At 42.6% G+C, this 21196-nt stretch overlaps 1 protein-coding gene and 1 pseudogene across 2 annotated transcripts; one reads left to right on the forward strand and one right to left on the reverse strand.

Moving 5' to 3' along the window:
- Positions 1–1078: 1078 nt before the first annotated feature.
- On the reverse strand, positions 1079–20610 carry Cbx1 (chromobox 1). 2 transcript variants are annotated; one of them, XM_034507315.2, is made up of 5 exons: positions 20384–20610; positions 7885–8061; positions 7183–7360; positions 5958–6076; positions 1079–2576 (listed from the first exon to the last, which is right to left on the reverse strand). In XM_034507315.2, exons 2-5 carry the CDS (start codon positions 8022–8024, stop codon positions 2432–2434), a joined length of 582 nt encoding a protein of 193 aa, XP_034363206.1. In that variant the 5' UTR covers positions 8025–8061; positions 20384–20610; the 3' UTR covers positions 1079–2431. The 2 variants fall into 2 exon arrangements, with proteins under 2 accessions (XP_034363206.1, XP_034363208.1); XM_034507317.2 differs by having other exon boundaries at positions 5958–6052; positions 20384–20608.
- On the forward strand, positions 9722–10443 carry LOC117711573 (mRNA turnover protein 4 homolog pseudogene; annotated as a pseudogene).
- Positions 20611–21196: the final 586 nt, after the last annotated feature.

Below are 21196 nucleotides of genomic sequence, written 5' to 3' on the forward strand. Positions count from 1 at the left end.
ATGTGGGGAACACTTAGCACCAAGCCTGATGACCTGAGTTCTATCCCCAGTATCCTTTAGTAGAGAGAACCAACTCCTGACCACGCTGGCATGTATATCCCCCATCAGTCAATCATTCAATCCATGTTTAAACAAAACAAATAAAATGAAGCATGATGAATCCAACACCTGGGAGGCAGAGACAGGAGGATCAAGTTATCTGACCAGCCTGGTCTACATAGGGAGTTCCAGGCCAGCCAGGGGTACCCAGTGAGACTGTTTTACTGCTCTTGTGACACATGCCTGTAACCCTAGTCTTGGGGAGAGTAAGGCAAGAGAGCCTACTTGAGTTTAAGGTCATTCTAAGCTACATCGTAAGTTTCAGGCTAGCCTGGGTTAGACGGCTTGAACCCAACTCCACAAAGTTGTCCTTTGACCTTGTACAAACTAATATAGTAAAACAAAGCCAAAAGCAACAGGGGCTTCAGAGTTGGCTCAGTGGTTAAAAGTATTGGCTGTTCTTCCACAGGACCCTAGTTTGATTCCTAGGTAGGTTACATTAGGTATGTTACAACAGCTTGTAACTCCAGTTCCGGGATGTACAAGTGGTGCCCAGACATGCACACAGGCAAAACACCATATAGTAAGATTAAAAAGTTTCAAAACCTACCCCCTCCCAAAAAGACAGATTACATTCAAACCAGTGTTTACAACATAGTGCCAATTCCTAAAACCTTTTGGTGATAGCATCTGCTAATGCCATCCAAGTGATTAAGCTACTTCAAAAAACATGTTTTCAAAAGACTCTATTTGGAAGTGTTATAAGTAAATAATCTCCCAGCAATATAAAAAACAGAATGATGTGTGACAGTAATAAACTGAGACCATTTAAAAGACTGGGGTACTAGATTTTGAGCCTACAGTGTCCATCTATAGTCACGGCTTTTGGTAAGATGGTCATGCCTGCTGCAGTGAGACATGCACCCGTGCAATCCTAGGACTAAACAGTGGAGACATAGGATCCAAAGCTCTAGGCCAGACTGAGCAACACGGGAAGGAGGCCTGGTTGGGGAGGGGGAAAAAGGACAGAAAGCAAGAATTAGAAATCTATAATTTTATTAAGACAAAAACTGACAGTATGGTATGAAGTATACACTTAAACAGAAGTTTTCACATACATCTTAACACATGCTGAAAAGATTTTACAATGTAGTTCTATTTGCAGGTCTAGACAATACTAAAAATTGATGGATCTTGTGATTCAAGACAATATTTTGGACATCAGTTATTCTGAAGATCTTATATTCTCAAGTGAACCACTACCCCAATATGAAAATTAATCTCCTGAGACCAGGGCTTGTGAAGTCATTCAATCCTTGAATTGACTCAATGGAATTTGTGCTGTCAGTAACTGAACCTGCCACAAGCAGTTTCAGGGTTCAAAGCTGAAAAACAAAACAAAAAAACAAAACAAAACAAAAAAAAACCAAAAAGAGGGGCTCCAAGAGTTTCCACCCTAAGAGCAGAGGCCCTCCTCTTCCATCTCCCACAGGCCCTCCTGCAATACTTGAGCCAATGGCTTAAATGGACAAACTGATATTTTATAACTTTGTAATTGGAAAAAGGTTTCTTTTCTCCAATTTCAAGAATGAGCACCTCTAAGGCAGAGTGGTCTGCCTCTATATACTCTCTATAAACTTTCCCTCTCTACTCAGTTTCCATCATCAAATGGCAGCTTTGGTAACTCAGAACTGGCTTTGTCCTTTGTGGGCCACTCTGAGCTCAGGTTGGGAGCACCTTGGCTGTAGGTTTTAGGAGTAACAAGATTTTTTTTTTTTAAACAGTCTCTCATAGTCCTTATTTATGGTGCCAATGGTATTTTTTTTTGAAAAGGCAAAATATTCTGGACATAGAACCAATTTATTAGTTAGCTGTTCTACTGTTTTACCATTTCCCCCAATCAGGCCCCAAATTTTAACCAAAATGATTCTACCCATCTCCCTTCCTCCCTGCCCCAACCCTCCCACCCCCAATTAATATACCAGTAATAGCCAAAAAACTACACACATGCTAGGCTGTAAAAATGCAGTTAACACTATTGGGAAGAAGGCTGTGGGTTGTGGAGATGCTCTTTGAAGATCGACAGTATCTTTGCTATCCCACATCCCAGTTCTGCAGGTTTTGTCCTTCACGGAAGGCCCACCGCTTCCTTAGCAAAGTGCAGAACAGTTGCCTTGAAACACTTACCCTTTCTCCTCCAGTGGGATGGGTCTGCAAACTATACAGCTTGAACAATTTAAAGCACTTGGGCTGCTGCGGGGCACAAACTATGCTGGTTCTTCAAAGGACATCTTCTCAAGCCACCTCTAAGATGTCAAGACAAGTACAACTCCTTCCCTCCCCCTCGAAACCCACAGTCAGAGGTGACAGGGGCTGGTGGTACTCAACAGGGCTAATTCTTGTCGTCTTTTTTGTCATCATCCTCTGAGGGGTAGGAATGCCATGTTAGTCTTTCCTCATAGAAGGATATGACAACCTGTGGGCACTTGACATTGGCTTCCTTGGCAGGGACCAGGTCAGCCTCATCAGAGTTTTTCCTGTAGAACAAAGTACAAAGAAACTTTGAGATCAGCCATTGTGGTCTCCTGCTTTGGACCACCCAGGATATGGGGCTTGAAAAGTATAAACTCCAGAAACAAATTAGGAAACAGGAGGCTGGGCAAAGTGTTGTCACATGATTCCCTCAAAGATATTCCTCTGTTAAAAATCTCCTCTAAGGGCAGGTCTCTGTGAGTTCGAGGCCAGCCTGGTTTACAAAGTGAATTCCAAGCCAGCCAGGGTTATACAGAGAAACCCTGTCTCAAAAACTGAAACAAAACAGAACAAAAACAAACAAAAATCCCCTCTAAGAAACTTTGTCAAAAAGTAGGTCATCTGACTCAACCATTTCTTTGGAAAAGGCCAAAAAAGCTTAATTAGAATTTCAGAAGTTAGACAAGATTAAAAATTGAAAATGATATACATTACAGGCCATTAACTAGGAGTATAAACTCTAACCATTTGTCTTCAGCTCACTGGGCCCGTCCTAGACAGAGGCAGCAGCATGGGACAGGCAAACAGATACATGACAGCATGTGACAAGGCACCAGCACAAACCTCCAGAACCTGACCATGAACAAGGGTTGAAAGCCACAGAGAACCACAGAATAAGCCGATACAGTTAAGTTTCTGTAAGAAACCACACCAAGATGGTGGGAAATGCATTTAATCCTATGGGGTATCTAACACATAGCTCTCTTTCAACTCAAAATCCTGGAATAAGTTTAAGTCCTTTCACTACATAGAAATATTTTCTATTTTTAGAAATACACAGTTATCTCCACTTTTCTGGAAAACTATGCAGCAATTTAAAAATTTTTTATGTGTATGTCTTTTGCCCTTGGAGGCCAGAAGATGGTGTCAAGATTCCCTGAAACTGGAGTTCTACAAGGTAGTGAACTACAATGTGGGCACTGGGTACTGAACCTGTGTCTTTAAGAAGAGAAGCTGGTTATTTTAACTGCTGAGCCATCTCTCCAGCCCCACATCTTATTTTAATGTGCATGTATGTGTTACTAGTAATAGAAGCCAGAGCCACATGCACATGTTTCACAAATACACGGAACTATGATCATATACATGCATCAGTCCTGTTCTGTTTGAGACATGTCTGTCACTGCTTCTCCACCTTCCTAATGCTGCAACCTTTCAGTTCCTCAACTTGTGCTGACCCCTAACCAAAAAATTTTGTTGCTACTTCATAAATATAATTTTGTTACTGTTATGAATCATAACATAAACACCTGATAAGCCGGATATCTAATATATGACTCCCGTGAAAGGGTCATTTAGCCCCCAAAGGGGTCATGACCCACAGGGTGAAAACTGCAGCTCTATGTTGTTTGGCAACTGTATATATAGACCAGCTAGCCTCAAACTCACAGAGATCTACTTGCCTCTGCCTCCAAGTGTTGGGATCAAAGGTGTGCAACTATCACACCTAGCCATGTGTATCTTTTTAAAACTTGGGATTACAATCAACATTCAATGTTTTGAAGTGGGTGCTGGGGTTCAGACCATGAGCCTTGCACATTCTAGGCAAGCCCTCTATCAGTAACCACATCTCTTATCTCAAAGGTTTGGGATTATTTTGTTATTTTGTAGGGCTAAGGATCAAACCCTTTCTGAGTCACACCCCCTAGCTCAACATCTCATTTTTTTTAATTTAAAGATTTTATTTATTTTGTGTTTATGAGTGCTCTATTTGCATGTACACCTGCAGAAGAGGATTTAGATCCTAATATAGATAGTTGTGAGCCACCATGTGGTTGCTGGGAATTGAACTCAGGACCTCTGGAAGAGCAGCTAGTGCTCTTAACCACTGAGCCATCTCTCTAGTTCCCAACAACCAAATCTTAACCTTTAGGTATAGTAGTGAGTCTGCAAGAATTAGAGAGTGCAATCCCATATGCCCTTCCCCGCCTCCCTCCCTCTTTTTCTTTCTGTCTTGTTGAGGCAAAGTCTTACTCTATATTCCAAGTTGTCTCTAGTGCTAAAATGACACATGAGTTATGACTGGCTCTTCTGTGTGTTTATGCTTTTATGACTTCATGGTACTCTAGGCCAGGCTTCAACTGGTGATACTTCTGTTCTATCTAAGTGCTGGATTCTAAGTGTCCAGCATCACACCTGACCAAGGATGCAACTCTACACACTATGGAGATACTTCTTTAACTCATACTTGTCATATATGCAGGGCAAGTGTGAACTACCTAGACTACTTAATACATCCTATTACTCACTTTTTCTTTTCTCCTATAAGTTACATGAGGGTCAGATTCAATAAATACTGAGGGTACACACAGGAAAACAATAGGTGATTAATTGTGACACAGGCCTATACCTCTTCAGGCATCACGTAGAGAAAAACTACCACAGATATTAATTTCAGCGAAACTTCTAGACCAATCAAAGGATAAAGCCTTGAGAATCCTATTGTAACTGGTAATGGCTCAACACTTACTCTTCCTAGTCCAGAATGGTGGCAATTCCCTGTAATCTCAGCACAGAGTCTGGGGCAGGAAGATTTCGGGTTCAAGGCAAGCCTAGGCTAGAGTAAAACTGTCTCAAAACAAAAAACAAAGAGAATTACTTTTCCTGACTTGAACTACTTTTCATTAAACTGTTGGAAAATGCTGTCGTTGTGTGTTCTGGTCGGCAATAGATAGCAAATATGATAGTGGTCCCAAGAGATTATAATGCAGATAAAAGTTCCCCACTCCCTAGTGCTACTGTGCTACACGCTAGTCATAGAAACCTACTACTATGCTGCCAGCCTGTTAAGCGTATTCAGCAGGTAAAACTCCATAACAAACTGTTGCTACCAAACAGTACCCACTGTTTCTTCTTAAAGCAAGTCGCTGTCATCACCACTCAGACATGGAAGAAAGAAACGAACTTCCATATGCTCAGGAGCAGAAGACAGCAAAGAGGCCTTGCTGAAACCCTGCTGGCTCATTCTGTAAATTTACAATTTTCAAAATAAATTCTATAAATTCTTTCTTTTCTAACCTCAAGCATGAACAGATCTTGTTTATAGGGCTAGCCTGATCCTTACTAAGGAGGTGGCAAAGAAGGAGGGTGATTCAATCACATTTCAGAATTTTCCCCCCACAGAACTGAAATGTGATTCCTCTCCATAGCCTCTCCCACCTAAACAAAAACAAAAAAGCAAAGATCTGAAAAATCCTAAGGCCCCTACCTGTAACTCATGAGTCCAGGTTGGTAGTCAGGCCGAGGGTCACTATCGAAGGACTATGTCATCTTAAAGATTTCACACCTGGGCGACTGGAATTTCGAAGGTCCAGCTCTTTTCCTCTGGCATAGAACAGATAGGGAGAAGGAAAAACACAAGCACAGAGAGCCGCTGGGAGACTCACCATTTCATCAGGAACATGAGCTCTCCACTGGAGTCGGTGGCTCCAATAATCCGCTCTGGCTCCAAACCCCGGGCAAAGCCTCGTGGCTTTTCTGACTGTAAAAACCAGATGGGTAGAGACTTTATTGACATAGGACTATATCCAGAACAAAGTTATTTATTTTTAAGAGATGTAATCCAACATTCACTCAGGGCTTCCTTTGCTTCCCATACCATGTGTCAGGAGTCTGGAGTACATGAGGCCTCCCAACATGAACAGGATATACACTCCAAGCAAGAGAAATGTTCACAACTGTCTCCTCAAAGGTACGTTACTTAAGATACTAAATAAAACAAAACAGCCATCTCAAATCTTTTTCTTTTTTTTTTTAAATTTTATTTTACATATGTGAGTACACTGTCACTGTCTTCAGACACATCAGGAGAGGGCATCACATCCCAGAACAAATGGTTGTGAGCCACCCTGTGGTTGCTGGGAACCGAACTCAGGACCTCTAGAAGAGCAGTTAGTGCTCTTAACCACTGAGCCATCTCTCCAGCCCCTCTTTTACTTTTTCAAAACAGAGTTTTTCTGTGTGTAGTCCTGGCTTTCCTGGATTTCAGACTAGAATTGACTATCTCAAATATTTAATGATCAAAACAACAGAAACTGTCTATTGACAGGAAATGAATCCAGTTACTCTCACAAGTCTCCATTAATAGTTACATGTTATTATTTCTGCACTGTGGATGAAAAGTAAGATCGCTTCATAAGAGTAAGCTCCAAATCCTTTTCCATTTAGTTTATGTTTTGCTGAGACAAGGTCTCCTGCAGTCCAGATCTCATCCTTGATGGTCTTCCCTCCCTCTTCTTCCTGAATGCCAGGATTACAGTGTGTACAGGTGTGTATCCCTTTAAAACATTAGCTTACTTCTGAAGAGACAGAGAGGACATGGCTTCTGAGATTCAAAGGAAGTCCAGTATGGTAGTTTATACCATAATCTCAACAGTTAGATCTGTTATCTCAAAACTTAGAAGGCTAAATAAGGATTGCCACAAGTTTAAGGTAAGTTTGGGATACCTACTGAATTATAGGCCAACCTAGGCTTCTATGCAAGGTCTTATCTAAAACAAATAAAAATTAAAAAGAAAAAGATGAAGGTGATGGATAGGAGACAGGAGTTAGAAACAACTGCTAGAATTTCTCTGGCCCCTGGCTGGTGAAGATTCCTAGTTCTAGCCTTACCTCTTCTTTCTTCTTCTTTGGTTTGCTTTCTTCTCCTTTATCTTCAGAATCAGAATCAGCTTTGCGCTTGCCTCCCTCTGATTTATCTGTCTCATGAGCTGTTTTCTGCGACTGTAGAAACTCAGCAATAAGGTCAGGGCAATCCAGATTCTCTTCTGGCTCCCAAGTGTTGTCCTCACTGAAAGCAGCAAGCACAGCAAGTTATACTTTCCATTCAGATCAACATTTTTATACTAAGAAAAGAGCTAGTCTGGGAAAAGAGTTAAATGATAACCGACAGCTAGACTTTTGTTCAAGGTGAAGAGGTATTCTAGTAGGGGAGTGTAGAGACCAAGATTTAGAAACCTGCGTTCTTCAAAGAAAGACTACTGTGCAAAAGTGGACTATCTGATACAAATCGATCCTCAGAAACCACGATCAGGTTGGCAAGATGCCTAAATGGGAAAAAAGAGCCATTCACCAAGCCTGAAGACCCGACTTACATCTCAGAACTTACATGGCAAACATGCCTCCCCTCCCCCAATATATTAAAACAAAACAAAAAACTCAGTCATATAATATTCTGCATGTAAGTCCTTCTTCAGTAGACTATCAGCTGTTGAGGTCAGGACTGAAACAAGGTATAGCCATCACAGAACTGCTAGTAAGCATATCATATGATTTCTTATAGTGACTGAATTTACCTGTGTCAATGAAACTTACTCTGAGAAACCCTTCCACTTTAGAAGATATTCCACCTTGCCCTTGACGACTCGCCGATCAAGAACCTTTTCCACCACATATTCCTCTTCCTCTTCTTCTAGTACCTCCTCCACTTTCTTCTTGTTTTGTTTTTTCCCCATAGTACCCGCCAGCTTTCTGGTGTGAAGGGTGACACTGCTAAACAATGAAAGGAAATAAAAAGGGCATCAGGCACATGTCCTGGTTAGAGAAGTATCTGGATGGTGAGGAGCCCAGGGAAATCACAGGTGATGCATACTGCTTATAACGCTCTACTCCAACTCACAACCATGCTGTACTGTTTGCTAGCGGTAAGCTACAAGTAATCTCATAGCAAATTATTATCCTTTCTGTTCTTTCCCTTTGGACAAGGACTTATTATGAAGCCCAAGCTGTCCTCAGCTTTCTTAGTGATAGAATTACAGGTGTATATCATAATGTGTGGAAAGAATTTCTGAATATATCCATTTACAACTTTTATACTAGATCTAATTTATATTAACTCCTAATACCTCTTGCCACAAAGTATAGTACCTAAAATACTATGTTGAATCACAGTTCATATATTGAATTATCTGACTCTCTTTTGGGAGAGGGTCTCATATAGATAGCCCAGGCTGACTTTGAACTTCTGATATGGTTTCTACCTTTCAAGTACTGTGATTACAGATGCATGCTACCATGTCCAGCTTTAAAAAAGAAAAGAAAAAAGTCCCTTTATTTTTCACTCCACTTTTCTAGAACACAGTCATAAATTCACAGTTCAAACTTAAAACTTTCTTTTACTATGTGTGTACTGAGTCAAGGACATCAGGAAACAATTTGTGGGTCAGCTCCATGTGGGTCTTGGGCTTGGCTGAGCCTCCTTGATAGTCTCATGTACCTCAGGCTGACCCGGAACTCAAAATATAGCAGAGGATGACTGAACCTCATCCAGATGCTCCGAGTGCTAGGATTGTCAGTGTGTGTCACATCTGGTTTATGTAGTGCTAAGACACTCAGCACAGGGCTTTGTGCAGCCCACACTGCTTTCCTTTAGTAGTACCAGGGATTAAACACAGGGTCTCGTGAATGCTAGACTCTAAGTTATAGCCTGAGCTCATAAATCACTCTTATTGAACCTAGTTTACTTAATAATTTATTTAGACTGTGAACTGCTTATAAAAAGCATTAAAATGGGTGTGGAGAGATGGCTCAGGGGTTAAGAGCATTGACTGTTCTTCCAGAGGTCCTGAGTTCAATTCCCAGCACCCACATGGTGGCTCACAACCATCTGTAATGGGATCTGATACCCTTTTTTGGTTTGTCTGAAGACAGCAAGTGTACTCAAATACATTGAATAAATCTTTTTTTTTAAGGAAGCAGAATAACTATTAAGGTAGAGAACTGTAATAACTTAGAAAATAAGCAAGGGTCAGGGGAAAAGTAGCTATCATAAATATAATAATATATAATTACATAATAAACTATGTAATATAGTTTATCTTTTTCCCCCTCTTCTGAAGCAGAACAACTTTTGTAGACTTGGTCCTCTCCTTCTGCCTTCACATGGGTCCCATATAAAAATCTCAAGGCCACCTGGCTTGCATGGCAAGTGCTTTTACTTTGCAGGCCCTCAGCTTATTCTTTTTAAAAACATGCTTCAAGCCAGACACGTGCTCGAGCGTGCACGCAGCCCCCCGCCTCCCCCCCCCCAAGAGGCTATATAGGGAATTATGTATGGGTGGAACAACTTGTTCTTTTGTTTTGGGAATTTGAAGTTGGCTTTGCTTGATAAAAATCCTAAATAGGGGCTGCCGGGTCTTCCACAGCACGTGACTTTAGCGCGATGCCCAAATCCAAGTGAGTCAAGAAAGTTCCCTAACAAAAACTGCCAAGAAAGGCTTGAAACTGAAGCAGAACCTGATAGAAGAGCTTCAGAAATGTGTGGATACCTACAAGTACCTCTTCATCTTCTCTGTGGCCAACATGAGGAACAGCAAGCTGAAGGACATCCGGAATGCCTGGAAGCACAGCCGGATGTTCTTTGGCAAAAACAAGGTGATGATGGTGGCCTTGGGTCAAAACCCAGTTGACGAATACAAAGACAACCTATATCAGGTCAGCAAGAAGTTGAAAGGTCAAGTTGGGCTCCGTTTTACCAACCCCACAAAGGAGGTGAATGAGTGGCTCACCAAGTATACAGAAAAGGATTTTGCTTGAGCAGGGAACAAAGCAACTTTTACTGTAAGCCTGGATGCAGGGCCCCTGAAGCAGTTTCCTCATTCCATGGAGCCACAGCTGAGGCAGCTGGGTCTGCCCACTGCCCTTGAGAAAGGTGTGGTGACCCTGCTGTCTGACTATGAGGTATGCAAGGAGGGTGACGTGCTGACCCCAGAGCAGGCCTGTGTCCTGAAGCTGTTAGGGTATGAGATGGCTGAATTCAAGGTGACCATCAATACATGTGGGATGCCCAGTTGGGAAGATTCCAGCAGATGGATGATGATCTTCCCAAGTGCAACTAAGTCTGAGGGAGAATCTGAGGAGGAGGATGACAGCTGACTCTAAGAGCCAGGACTGAGGCCTTCCAGCAAGTTCTTCATATCCACTGGACCCCCCCCCCCCCCAGGACTGCTGTCACCCCTCTGGAGGGAGCAGCTATTTATTTTGCTATGGATAAAGACAGGGAGGGTGCTAGGGAATGACATTTCTATAAAGAATAAAAGTGTGTCTGCAGGGTGTTACTAAAGAGGAGATTCTAGTAAAAAAGGCCCATGGCTTTGCTTGATCCTAGTTCTAGGAGCTAGGGCTGGGTAGGCCAGCACTGCAGACAGCCGAGAGAAAAAAAAAATCCAGAGCTGGAGAGATGGCTCAGTGGTTAAGAGCATCAACTACTCTTCCCGAGGTCCTGAGTTCAATTCCCAGCAACCACATGGTGGCTCACAACCATCTGTAATGGAATCTGATGCTTCTCTTCATATATATAAAATAAGTAAAAACATCTTAAAAAAAAAAAAAAAAAAGAAGGAAAAAAAATCCTATCCTAAATATGACTGGGGATATAATAGCTCAGTTGGTAGAATGCTTAATTCACATGAATGAAACCCTGCACTTGACCCTTAAAAACTGGGCCTGGTGGCGCACACGTACCTATGATCTTAGCAAGAGAATCAAGAGTTAAAGGTTATCCTTGTGTATATATAGAATATTCTATTAGGAAACCCATAAAATACATATTTGGGTTTTTTTTTCTAGTATAAAAAGTCTAGTTCCCTGAATCTCTTATCTTTAATCCATTCAATTCTGATGTTTTTTTTTTTTTTTTTTTTTTTTTTTTTTTGGTTTTTCAAGACAGGGTTTCTCTGTGTAGCCCTGGCTGTCCTGGAACTCACGCTGTAGACCAGGCTGGCCTCGAACTCAAAAATCCGCCTGCCTCTGCCTCCCAAGTGCTGGGATTAAAGGCGTGCGCCACCATCGCCCGGCAATTCTGATGTTTTAATTGTTTCCATTTACTTACTTAGTTATTTTCCAAGACAAGTTTTTTCTATGTAGCCCTGGCTATTCTGGAACACTCAAGAGATCCTCCTGCCTCTACATCCGGAGTACTAGGATTAAAGGTAGGTGTTTCTTGTTTTGTTCTGATTTTAAGGTCTGAAGCCTTAAAATTACCAGCAAAATCTACAGAGAAACCCTGTCTAGAAAACAAAACAGTAAAACTAAAGGTAAACTGTGTAGTGCTAAGTGGCCCCTCTATAGTACAAGTGTGTACCACATCATTTAGCTTGAGAATAATGATTAAGTCATCAAATTCGTCTGATAGCTCAATGAATCCAAGAACAGTATAAATGTAGTTCTTTTAAGAGAAGAACACTGATTTTTCTCATCAACTTCCCCAGGGCCAGTTATACAGAAAAGGGCTGCAAACTTGAAGATCTGCATTTCACCTTCAGATCCCACAAGGTGGCAGGAGAGAACCAACTCCAGACAGACCTTCACCCATGGACCAGTATGTATGCGTACTTCTGTTGTGACAGCAAGTGTTCATTAACCCGAAAAGACCATCAAAGCGTCGGTTCCGATGCAATTGCATTAGGGTCTCTTTATTGTAAGCTCGAGCTTGAGCTCCCTGCCAACCCTGCCAACAGGAAGGTGTAACCCTGAGTTCAGTTTCAGGCAAGCATTCATAGAGGCAAACAAGCAAGGGGGTTTCTAGCCTGGTACACATCTGATTGGGGGCCATTATGGCCTTTAATATAATTGGCTGGTGCTGAGAGCCAAACCATAAACTTAACTTTTGCTTTCCTCGTGACTGATGGTTGTTAGGAAGTAAAATGCCAGGGGCAGGCTCATAACCTGGAGGTGCAGATTTGTTGGGGAGTAACCTGGAAACTAGTGCTAGGTGCCAGTTTGTTAAGTTAACTTGAGTTTGTCCAACCTTAGATCAGGTTCTCTAAGATGGAGTCTGTACCCAAGATCTGGTATCTCATTTCCACATGCATAAACACACTAAATAAAACTTACTACTTGTGATGGCTATTCCTCATTGTCAGCTTAATTACATCTGGAATGAACTACAATCTAGAAATGGAGGGTACACCTGTGACCAAGATCTTGCAACTGAAAGACACAGGCTTCTTTCTGACCTGGATCTTGACTTGGGATGACACATACTTTTGATCCAGATCTTGAAGCATAGTGGCTATGAAAAACTTAGGCACAAGCAAAGTAGTACACACCTTTAATCCCAAGAGACTGAGGCAAACAGATCCCTGAGTTCAAGGCTAGCCTGGGACAGGGCAAGTTCCAAATTCAGGTGTGGTGGTACATACCTTTAATCTGGGCCATGCCTTCTCCTGAAGGCCTATATAAGGACAATGAAAGAAGGCAGGCTCACTCCTCGCCTGCTTGTACTTACTTGCCAGCACATCTGTTGGAACCTACTTCTAGATTCCAGTTTATACAGAAGACATGCTGAAACAACTAGCCTCACTGGACTGAGCAACTACTAGATTCTTGGACTTCCCATTCACAGCTGCCCATTGCTGAGTTAGTTGGTCTTCAAACTGTAAATCATTACAATAAATTCACTTAATATATAGAGACAGCCCATATAGTTGTGTGACTCTAGAGAACCCTGACTGATACACTACTTATATGACGAATAATGCTTGCTTCTTTTCTCATTTTGGTACTAGAGATTAAATCCAAGACCTTGCATGTGCTAGGTAAACCCTCTACCACTGAACCACCTCTTAGCCCCTTATTGTTAGACAGGATCTTGTCAAACTGCCCAGCTCGTTTAGAACTGCAAACATCCTGCCTCTGCTTCAATGGGACTACAACTGTGTACCACACCCAGCACTTATATGTGTATATTATATTATAATTTATTGATTTATTTTGTGTATATGTGTATCAGACACAAAAGTAAGCATTCTGTTTTGCCTTTGAAGATTACATAAACTTTTCAAAGAAATAGAGAAGGTGTACCTATGAAGCCAGTGTAAACAGATTCCAGTTGTTAGCACAGAAAAACATGAGCTAGGGTACAGTAGGCATCTCAGTTGGTAAAGTTCTCATCTTGCAAGCATCGGGACTTGACTTGGTTTTCCAGAATTCTTCCAACACAGGCACTGGGTTGTGTGCTTCTAATTTCAGAGCAAGGGAGATAGACAGGTGGATCCCTAGAGCTTGCTGGGCAGCCAGGCAGCCTGGCCTACTAAGTGAGCACCAGGGAAAGGAGAAACAGTACCTCAAAACAACAAACAAAAAAAAAGGCAGAGAGTATCTGAGAAATCCAAGGCTGACCTCTGGCCAGACACAGTGAGGGCTACTTATGAACTTCTAGGAGACCTATTTCTGTGCAGCTTGAGAAATCTAATTCTAGGGCCTGGAGAGATGACTCAGTAGGTAGGAGCGCTCGCTGCTGCTCTTCCAGAGGACTGATCTAGGCTCACAAATGTTAACTCACGGCTGGAGAGATTCCAGGAGTTAGGAGCACTCACATGGAAATTGAACTCAGGTCCTCTAGAAGAGCAGCTAGTGCTCTCAACTCCTGGAATCTCTCCAGCCTTGAGTTGGGTTTTGTTTTGTTCAGGTAGCTCTAAGTGGGTATTACCTGTGGAGGACAGGAAAGGGATCTCCAGGAGCTGGATTTACATGTGGTTGTGAGCCACCTTACAGTTGTGCTGGGAACCAATCCCATCTAAGAGCAACAAGACCTCTTAACTGTTGAACCAGAATTGGTTGTTATGCAAGATACACTTGTTAAACGACTTTATGTATTAGCTGGATGTGGTAGTACAAGCTTTGATCTCAGCACTCAGAAGGCAGAGGCATGTGGATCTCTAGGAGCTCAAGGCCAGCCTGGTCTAACCTGTTTATTCAGTGGCATTCATGTCCTCATTCTTCATTATACAGCGTTTTTAACTTAAGGATAGTTACCTGAAAACCAGTGCATTCAGAATTTTGGGCAGGACAGCCAGGACTACACAGAGAAACCTTGTCTCGAAAAACAACAAACAAACAAAAAGAATTTTGGGGCTGGAGAGATGGCTCAGCTCTTAAGAGCACTGACTGCTCTTCCAGAGGTCCTGAGTTCAATTCCCAGCAACCACATGGTGACTCACAACCATCTGTAATGGGATCTGATGCCCTCTTCTAGAGGGTCTGAAGACAGCTACAGTATACTAATAAACATAAAATAAATGAATTTTAATTGAAAAAATTTTACTTTTGTATAAGAAAACCATTGATATGCACAAGCAGCTCTCAAGAGTGGTTCCAGAGTATAGAAGTCTCAGAAGAAGAGCACTACGGCTGTAATTCCAGCAGTCAGGAGGCTAAGGAAGGTGAATCTGAGGCAAGCCTGCAAAAAGCCTCCGGTCTCAAGAGCAGCCCACCAGGGGGCTGAAAGCTGAGAAATTAAGAGAACTTGCTGCTCTTACAGAGAGAACCTAAGTAAAGCACCCACAAGGCAGCTCACAAACATTTGTTAACTCTAATTCAGGGGATTTCACCTGACTCCCTCCTCTGGCCTCAATAGCCTCCTACACACACACACTATACAATCGCACATGTACACATAAAATAATAAATTTAATACATGAAAACCAACCAGCTTACCCAGCTACCTACAAGAAACCAAAGATAAGGGGAGCTGAAGAGATGGCTCACTGGTTAAGAGCACTACCTGCTCTTCCAGAGGTCCTGAGTTCAATTTCCAGCACCCACATGGTGGCTCACAAACATCTTCTGGTGTGCATGAAGACAGTGTACTCACATACATAAAATAAATAAATCTCTTTAAGAAAGAAAGAATAAAAGAAAGAAAGAAAGAAACCAGAGATAATACTGCCACCAGAGCAGCCATGAACTAAAAGCCCACATTTCATAAGCCCACAGTGCTATTGCGGCCTGTAATAGCAGCTGCTGGCCTAGCCAAAAACCAAACCAAAACAACAACGAAACCCAAGCCTCAAATCCTAGCACCGTACTCTAAATCAACAAACTTCCAGTGCAAGGCTTCTTGTGTTTTTTTTGTTTTGTTTTGTTTTGTTTTTAAAAAAAAAAAACACTGTCACAAGCAGGAAATTGAAATAACAAAAGTGGTGTAGTAAATACAAATATTATCCAGTGGGGAAAAGCATGTAACAGAGGTAAAGAAGCAAAATCTTGTATATAATAGAAAACTTTCAACAAAATAATTTACTTACAGAAAGAATCTGAAGACCTACTACGTAAGTATAAACTCAGTCTAGGGATCTATACTGTAAAGTTCTATAACAAATTTGAGAGGTGATGACTTCAGACTTAAGGTATTAGATACACACTTCCAATAACCAACTAAGTGAACAATGGCCTTCCTTCTACTACCCTTTTCTCCCTGCCTCTTTCCACACTTTGTTTTTTTTTTTTTAATTTGACCTCAGCAACCAGAAGAACCCACAATTGGTTACTTTTTTTTTTTTAAGATTTATTTAATGCATACGAGTACACTGTCATCTTCAGACACACCAGAAGAGGGCATCAGATCCTGTTACAGATGGTCGTGAGCCACCATGTGGTTGCTGGGAATTGAACTCAGGACCCATGGCAGAGCAGTCAGTGTTCTTAATCACTGACCCGTCTTTCCAGCCCCCTCAATTTGTCTTAGAGCCAGTGGTTGGGTAACTATATAGCAGACTGACTTAGAACTGCTTCTGCCAGAGCTTCTCAAATGCTGGGCATTATAGTTCTTCACACTTGTTTTGTTTTTTAAACAAAATCTCAATTGTTTGATATTACCAAAGACGACTCAGGAACCAGATGCTAGGGTAAAATCGTGTTAGCTCAGAGGCAGGGAAAGCAGCACCCAGCTGACCTTCCTCCTCAGCGACTTCCAGAACAAATCCCCTCTCAAACGATGCTCCCTTCTACTTCCGGTGCATCTCTCTATCCATCCTAACGTCCCCTTATTCAATTATGGTTTTTTCTTTAATAATCTTACACTTACTATCAACTGGTTGCTTGCTCAGCTTCTTGACCTATGGGTGACTTTGTTTTTAATCCCATTTACAATATTCAAGCAGAAAGCTCTGGGATGAAAGGTGTGCGCTAAGGCTGAGCCACACCACAACTAAAAACAGGGTTTTCAGTAAATAACACAAATCTTGGGGTTCACAATGTGATCACATATCCTGCAACACACACCTATTTTATTTTAGATAAATACCTCCCAATACATTCTTATTATTTTTAAATTTTTAGGCAGGGCTTTACTTCAACCTAGGCTAACTAGAACTCAATCTGTAACATAGCCTAAAACCCAGGGGTTTTCTTACTACAGCATACTGAGTACCAAGATGACAAGTAAAAATCGTAATGCCTGGCTATTCTTTTTCCAGACAGGGTTTCACTGTGGCCTAGGCTGAGTTCAAACCATTACAATCCTGGCCTCAGCCTCCTGAGTGTTGAAATTATAGAGATAAGCTAGCTAGCTATCCCACCCAGAGTAAGATGTCACTCCTTAGAAGGCCTTCCCTAAAGTTTTAAAAACCTGTTTCCATATTGTATTCAATCTGTCAAAACCCTACCTTTTCTTCCAGATCTACCTTCAATGGTACTTCCCTCATAAGGCTCAGTCTAGCCAGATAATTCTTTCCTTGGAATTCTCAAAGCATTGTTTGTACTTTTCTGTCAGACATGCAACTGGAATTCTGAGTCCTGTGCAAATCATAAAAATACAAAGCTGCCAGCTTTTTAGGGAATGACCAATCTGATCAATAAATGGGAACAGAAAACAAAGACAAGCCAAGGTATCTTTGCTGTAATAATTGGCAACTACACCAGTGATAAAACACAAGTGAAGGTGCTCATTGTACAGGTGCCACTCTTACTCTAAACTGTTTTTAGCTGGCTTGTTATTTGGCTGTTTATGAAACAAATGCTTTCCAGATGCAAAACTCAATGAAAAACAGGAATTTGTGCAACATACATAACTAGCATGAGTAATAATTTGGTTTTTGTGTTATTTTTTGTAGTGTGGATGGGGGTGCAGAATTGGTTGCTGCAGATTGAATTCAGAGCCTTGCAAACACCACACACATACATCCTGCGCTTCTTTTCTGTGCCAGGATCTCAACTCTGTAGCCTAGGTTGGTCTCAAGCACATGATTCCTTTCTTCTGCAGCCACCTCTATTTACTTAGTGTTTACAGCAAGGAGCACAAGGCCAAAGGATAACTTTGATAAGTCAATTCCTCCTTTTACCAGTCAGTCCTGGGATCAAACATAGGTTGTCAAGCTTGGTGGGAAGTGCCTTTATCAATCAAGTCATCTCAAAAGGTCTAGTTTGTTTTGTTTTTTTCTTCAGCCAGAGTTTCACTGTATGGTCCAGGCAATATCCTCCACTCTGTCTCTCCTTCCTGACATATTACAGACACATGCCATCACACCTACCTGTGAAATTATACACAAATTTTACTTTATACAACTTTACACAAAAGACATTAAGAAGGCCAGAGTACAGCTCCGCGGCAGAGCATGTGGGTTTGGGGTTTCAATCCAGTGCACTACCACCACAGAAAAACAAAAACAAACAAACAAACAAACAAACAAAAACCAAACCAAACAAAACAAAAACCCAGCACAACACATTTTCCAAATTTGGGCTAGGAGTGTAACTCGTCAGCAGAAAGCTTGCCAAACTGGACTACAGTTCAGTGTGGAGTGCCTGCCTAACATGTAAGAGGCCCTGAATTCCACTCTTCAGCACTGCCAAAAAGTAAGCAAAGACATACGCACATTAAACATAAAACTGTCAGGTAGGTATGGTAGTACACACCCACAAATCTTAGTTCAAGGCCAGTCTAGCCTACAAAGCAAGTTCCAAGTCAATTTAGGATATAGATGATAAAATCCAAACATACCAACTTCTAGGTCTAGTCCCCAAAATTGGAAAATGGGAACATCAATCTGGTTCAACAGGTAAAGGTCTCACAAACTTAATACCCCGAGTTCAATCACCAGAACTAGTGTTACAGAAGAGAATGATGCCCATCCCCAGAGTTGTTCCTGAAATCCATAAGTATGTCATGCCCCCCCCCCCCCTTTAAGAACACTAGTTGCTCTTCCAGAGGTCCTGAGTTCAATTTCCAGCAACCACATAGTGGCTCACAACCATAGGGATCTGTTGCCCTCTTCTGGTGTTCATGAATGTTTATGTAATGTACTCACATACATTAAATAAATCTAAAAAAAAAAAAAAAAAAAAAAAAAAAGCTGCTGCCTGGCACACAGTTTTTCGTTTTTTTCTTTTTTTCTTAACTGATCCAAAAAATACCTAGAAGGGAAGGTTTAAAAACATCTACCATAATGCTATTGATAAAAATGTGACCAAACAGAAAACCAGAAATAATCTTACACTGCCCAAACCTTTTAAGGACCACAGGACTCCTTCCCCTAGGCCTTGAACTGCCTCGACCTCCCAATGCTAGCTGATCCCAGGAGTGCACCAATTGTGATCAACACACCACTTCCCAGATATGCCTAGAGAGCATCCAAGGAAGAGCACAGGCACCAATTTCTTGAGAGTAGTTATACATATATCAGAAAACCTTAGATCTTTTGAAACTATTCCAAAATGATGACATGATTCTTAACACAAAGCTGGAGAGGATACCCTATGTTCTAGCATAACTCTTTTTTTAAAAAATTACTTTTATGGTATTGAAACATAACTCATGGTAGCAACTTGCATGTGTGCAAAGGCCTCAGTACCACACACCGAAATGAGTTCCATATTTCATATACTGCTTTTTAATAAAAATATTTTCGCTGGGGGCATGCACCTGCTTTTGTGACGCACGCCTTTAATCCCAGCACTTGGTAGGCAGGGGCAGGTGGATTTCTGAGTTCGAGGCCAGCCTGGTCTACAGAGTGAGTTCCAGGACAGCCAGGGCTATACAGAGAAACCCTGTCTCGAAAAACAAACAAACAAACAAACAAACAAAAACAACAAAAAAACAAAAACACAACAAAAAACAAACAAAAAAAGACCCATTACGAGGCAGAAAGTGGCCCTTTCACCCTCTCCTTTCTTGACTCCCCTGGTAGCCAAGAAAGGCCTTAAACTTCTCATCTTGCAGATTCCAACTCCCAAGTGCTAAGATAACAGGTACATGCCATCACACCCGGCCCAAATTTATATGGTACTGGGGACTGAATCCAGGGGTTTGCAGCGGGCTAGGGAAACATTCTACCAACTAAGGTACATCCCCAGGGACCCCTTTTTTTTCTTCCACATTTGACCTGGTCACTCTAGACTTCCACCCTACTTATCCCAGCAACTCCACTTTTAGACAAGGTCAAAAAAATGTCCGACCCCTCACCCTCAGACGAGTTCAACCACTCTCTTCCCTGTTAGCACACCTTGAGCAGTCAAGCCCCCCCCCCCCGCCTTGTCCAAGTTTACTGGAAGTTACTTCTTCATAACTCTGGCAAGAGAAATTTCTCTGATAGTGGCAACTGGACCCAATATCCCTCAGGTTACTTCTTTCTTTCCTCCAAGTGGTACGGGGATTGCCCGCGATTGCCGCCGCGTCCGCTTTCTCAGGTTACACTTCTAAACCTCTCGAGTACGAAGTCGTGGTCCCTGCCACGCACACTCAAAGCACCTGTCCCCTTACGGACGTCCCAAAGTTTTCCTTCTCCCGCCCAACTCCGGAGTTACTCGGCCGGGTCACACGCTCTTCGTCCAATTCTTGAAAAGCTAACCCTCCGCTGGCTCCGCTCACCAGGAACCACTCGGCTCGCGGGCTCTGGATTCGCTGCCCCGCCCTCTCCACGCTCCCGCAGCCCGCGAGCTCTGCGCGGGAAGCGGACCCGTCCGGCGCTAGGCCGGGCCCGGGCGCGCCCCCAACTCCTCTGTCTCCACTCTTCCGTTAGCTGCCCGCGCTCGCCCGCGGCCTCCCGCCGTCGCCGCGTCCCCTCCCTTCCCCCCCGCCTCCAGCCCGCCTCTTCACCTCGTAGCAGCGCCCGAGAGTCCGAGAGGAATCGGTGCCGCGCTACTCGCGCGTTGGTTCGGGCGGTCCGAGGGAGTAGCGCCCAGAGGAGCAAAAAGACGTGCGGCCTCCAGTCGAACGTCCGGCTGAAGCGGCGTACCGCAGGCCCCGCCAACGGCCCTCCCCTCAGCCGAACAAAAGAGCCTCTCTCTCGCTGCGCGGCCCGCCGCCTGCACTGCGCAGACGCGACGACCCGCCGCAGGGCACCTTGGGATTCAGAGTCGGCCGGAAACTACAAATCCCAAAGTACCGCCCGAATCCCGCGCCGCCCACCTCCACTTTCAAGGGTTGTAGGGAGTTTTCGTAGTTTTGTTTTCCTTTTTAAACTGGAAAGACGAAGTCGACTATTGTTTAGAACACATAACTGTACAGTTTAGAAAATGGGTAACGGTGGGGCTTGTTTGTTTAATAACAGGGTATGCAGCCCAGCCGGCTTCGGACTTGCGGCCATTCTTTTGCTTCAAATGTCAGAGTGTTGGATTTCAGGCATGTGTTAGTATTCTTTGCTCAGTCTATAAATTTAGGACACGCGGGTTTGGAAACTAATCCTTTGATGTTTCGTCCGTCTGCATTTAAAAGAAAAATCTGTCCAACTGAGATTTATCAACTCTTCACCTTCTCAGCTTGAATCACTCTTCCATTCAGAAAGTAGATTAGTCGTCTAGGTAGACACCATCGACACTTTCTGAATTTTCTTTACTCCTCCTTTCCTCTTCATTCTTGTTTTATTTTGGTTTTGTTGAACGGACGGGGTCTTGAAGAAGTACTTAAACA

The sequence above is a fragment of the Arvicanthis niloticus genome, chromosome 6, assembly GCF_011762505.2.
Source record: "Arvicanthis niloticus isolate mArvNil1 chromosome 6, mArvNil1.pat.X, whole genome shotgun sequence".
NCBI lineage: Eukaryota > Metazoa > Chordata > Mammalia > Rodentia > Muridae > Arvicanthis > Arvicanthis niloticus.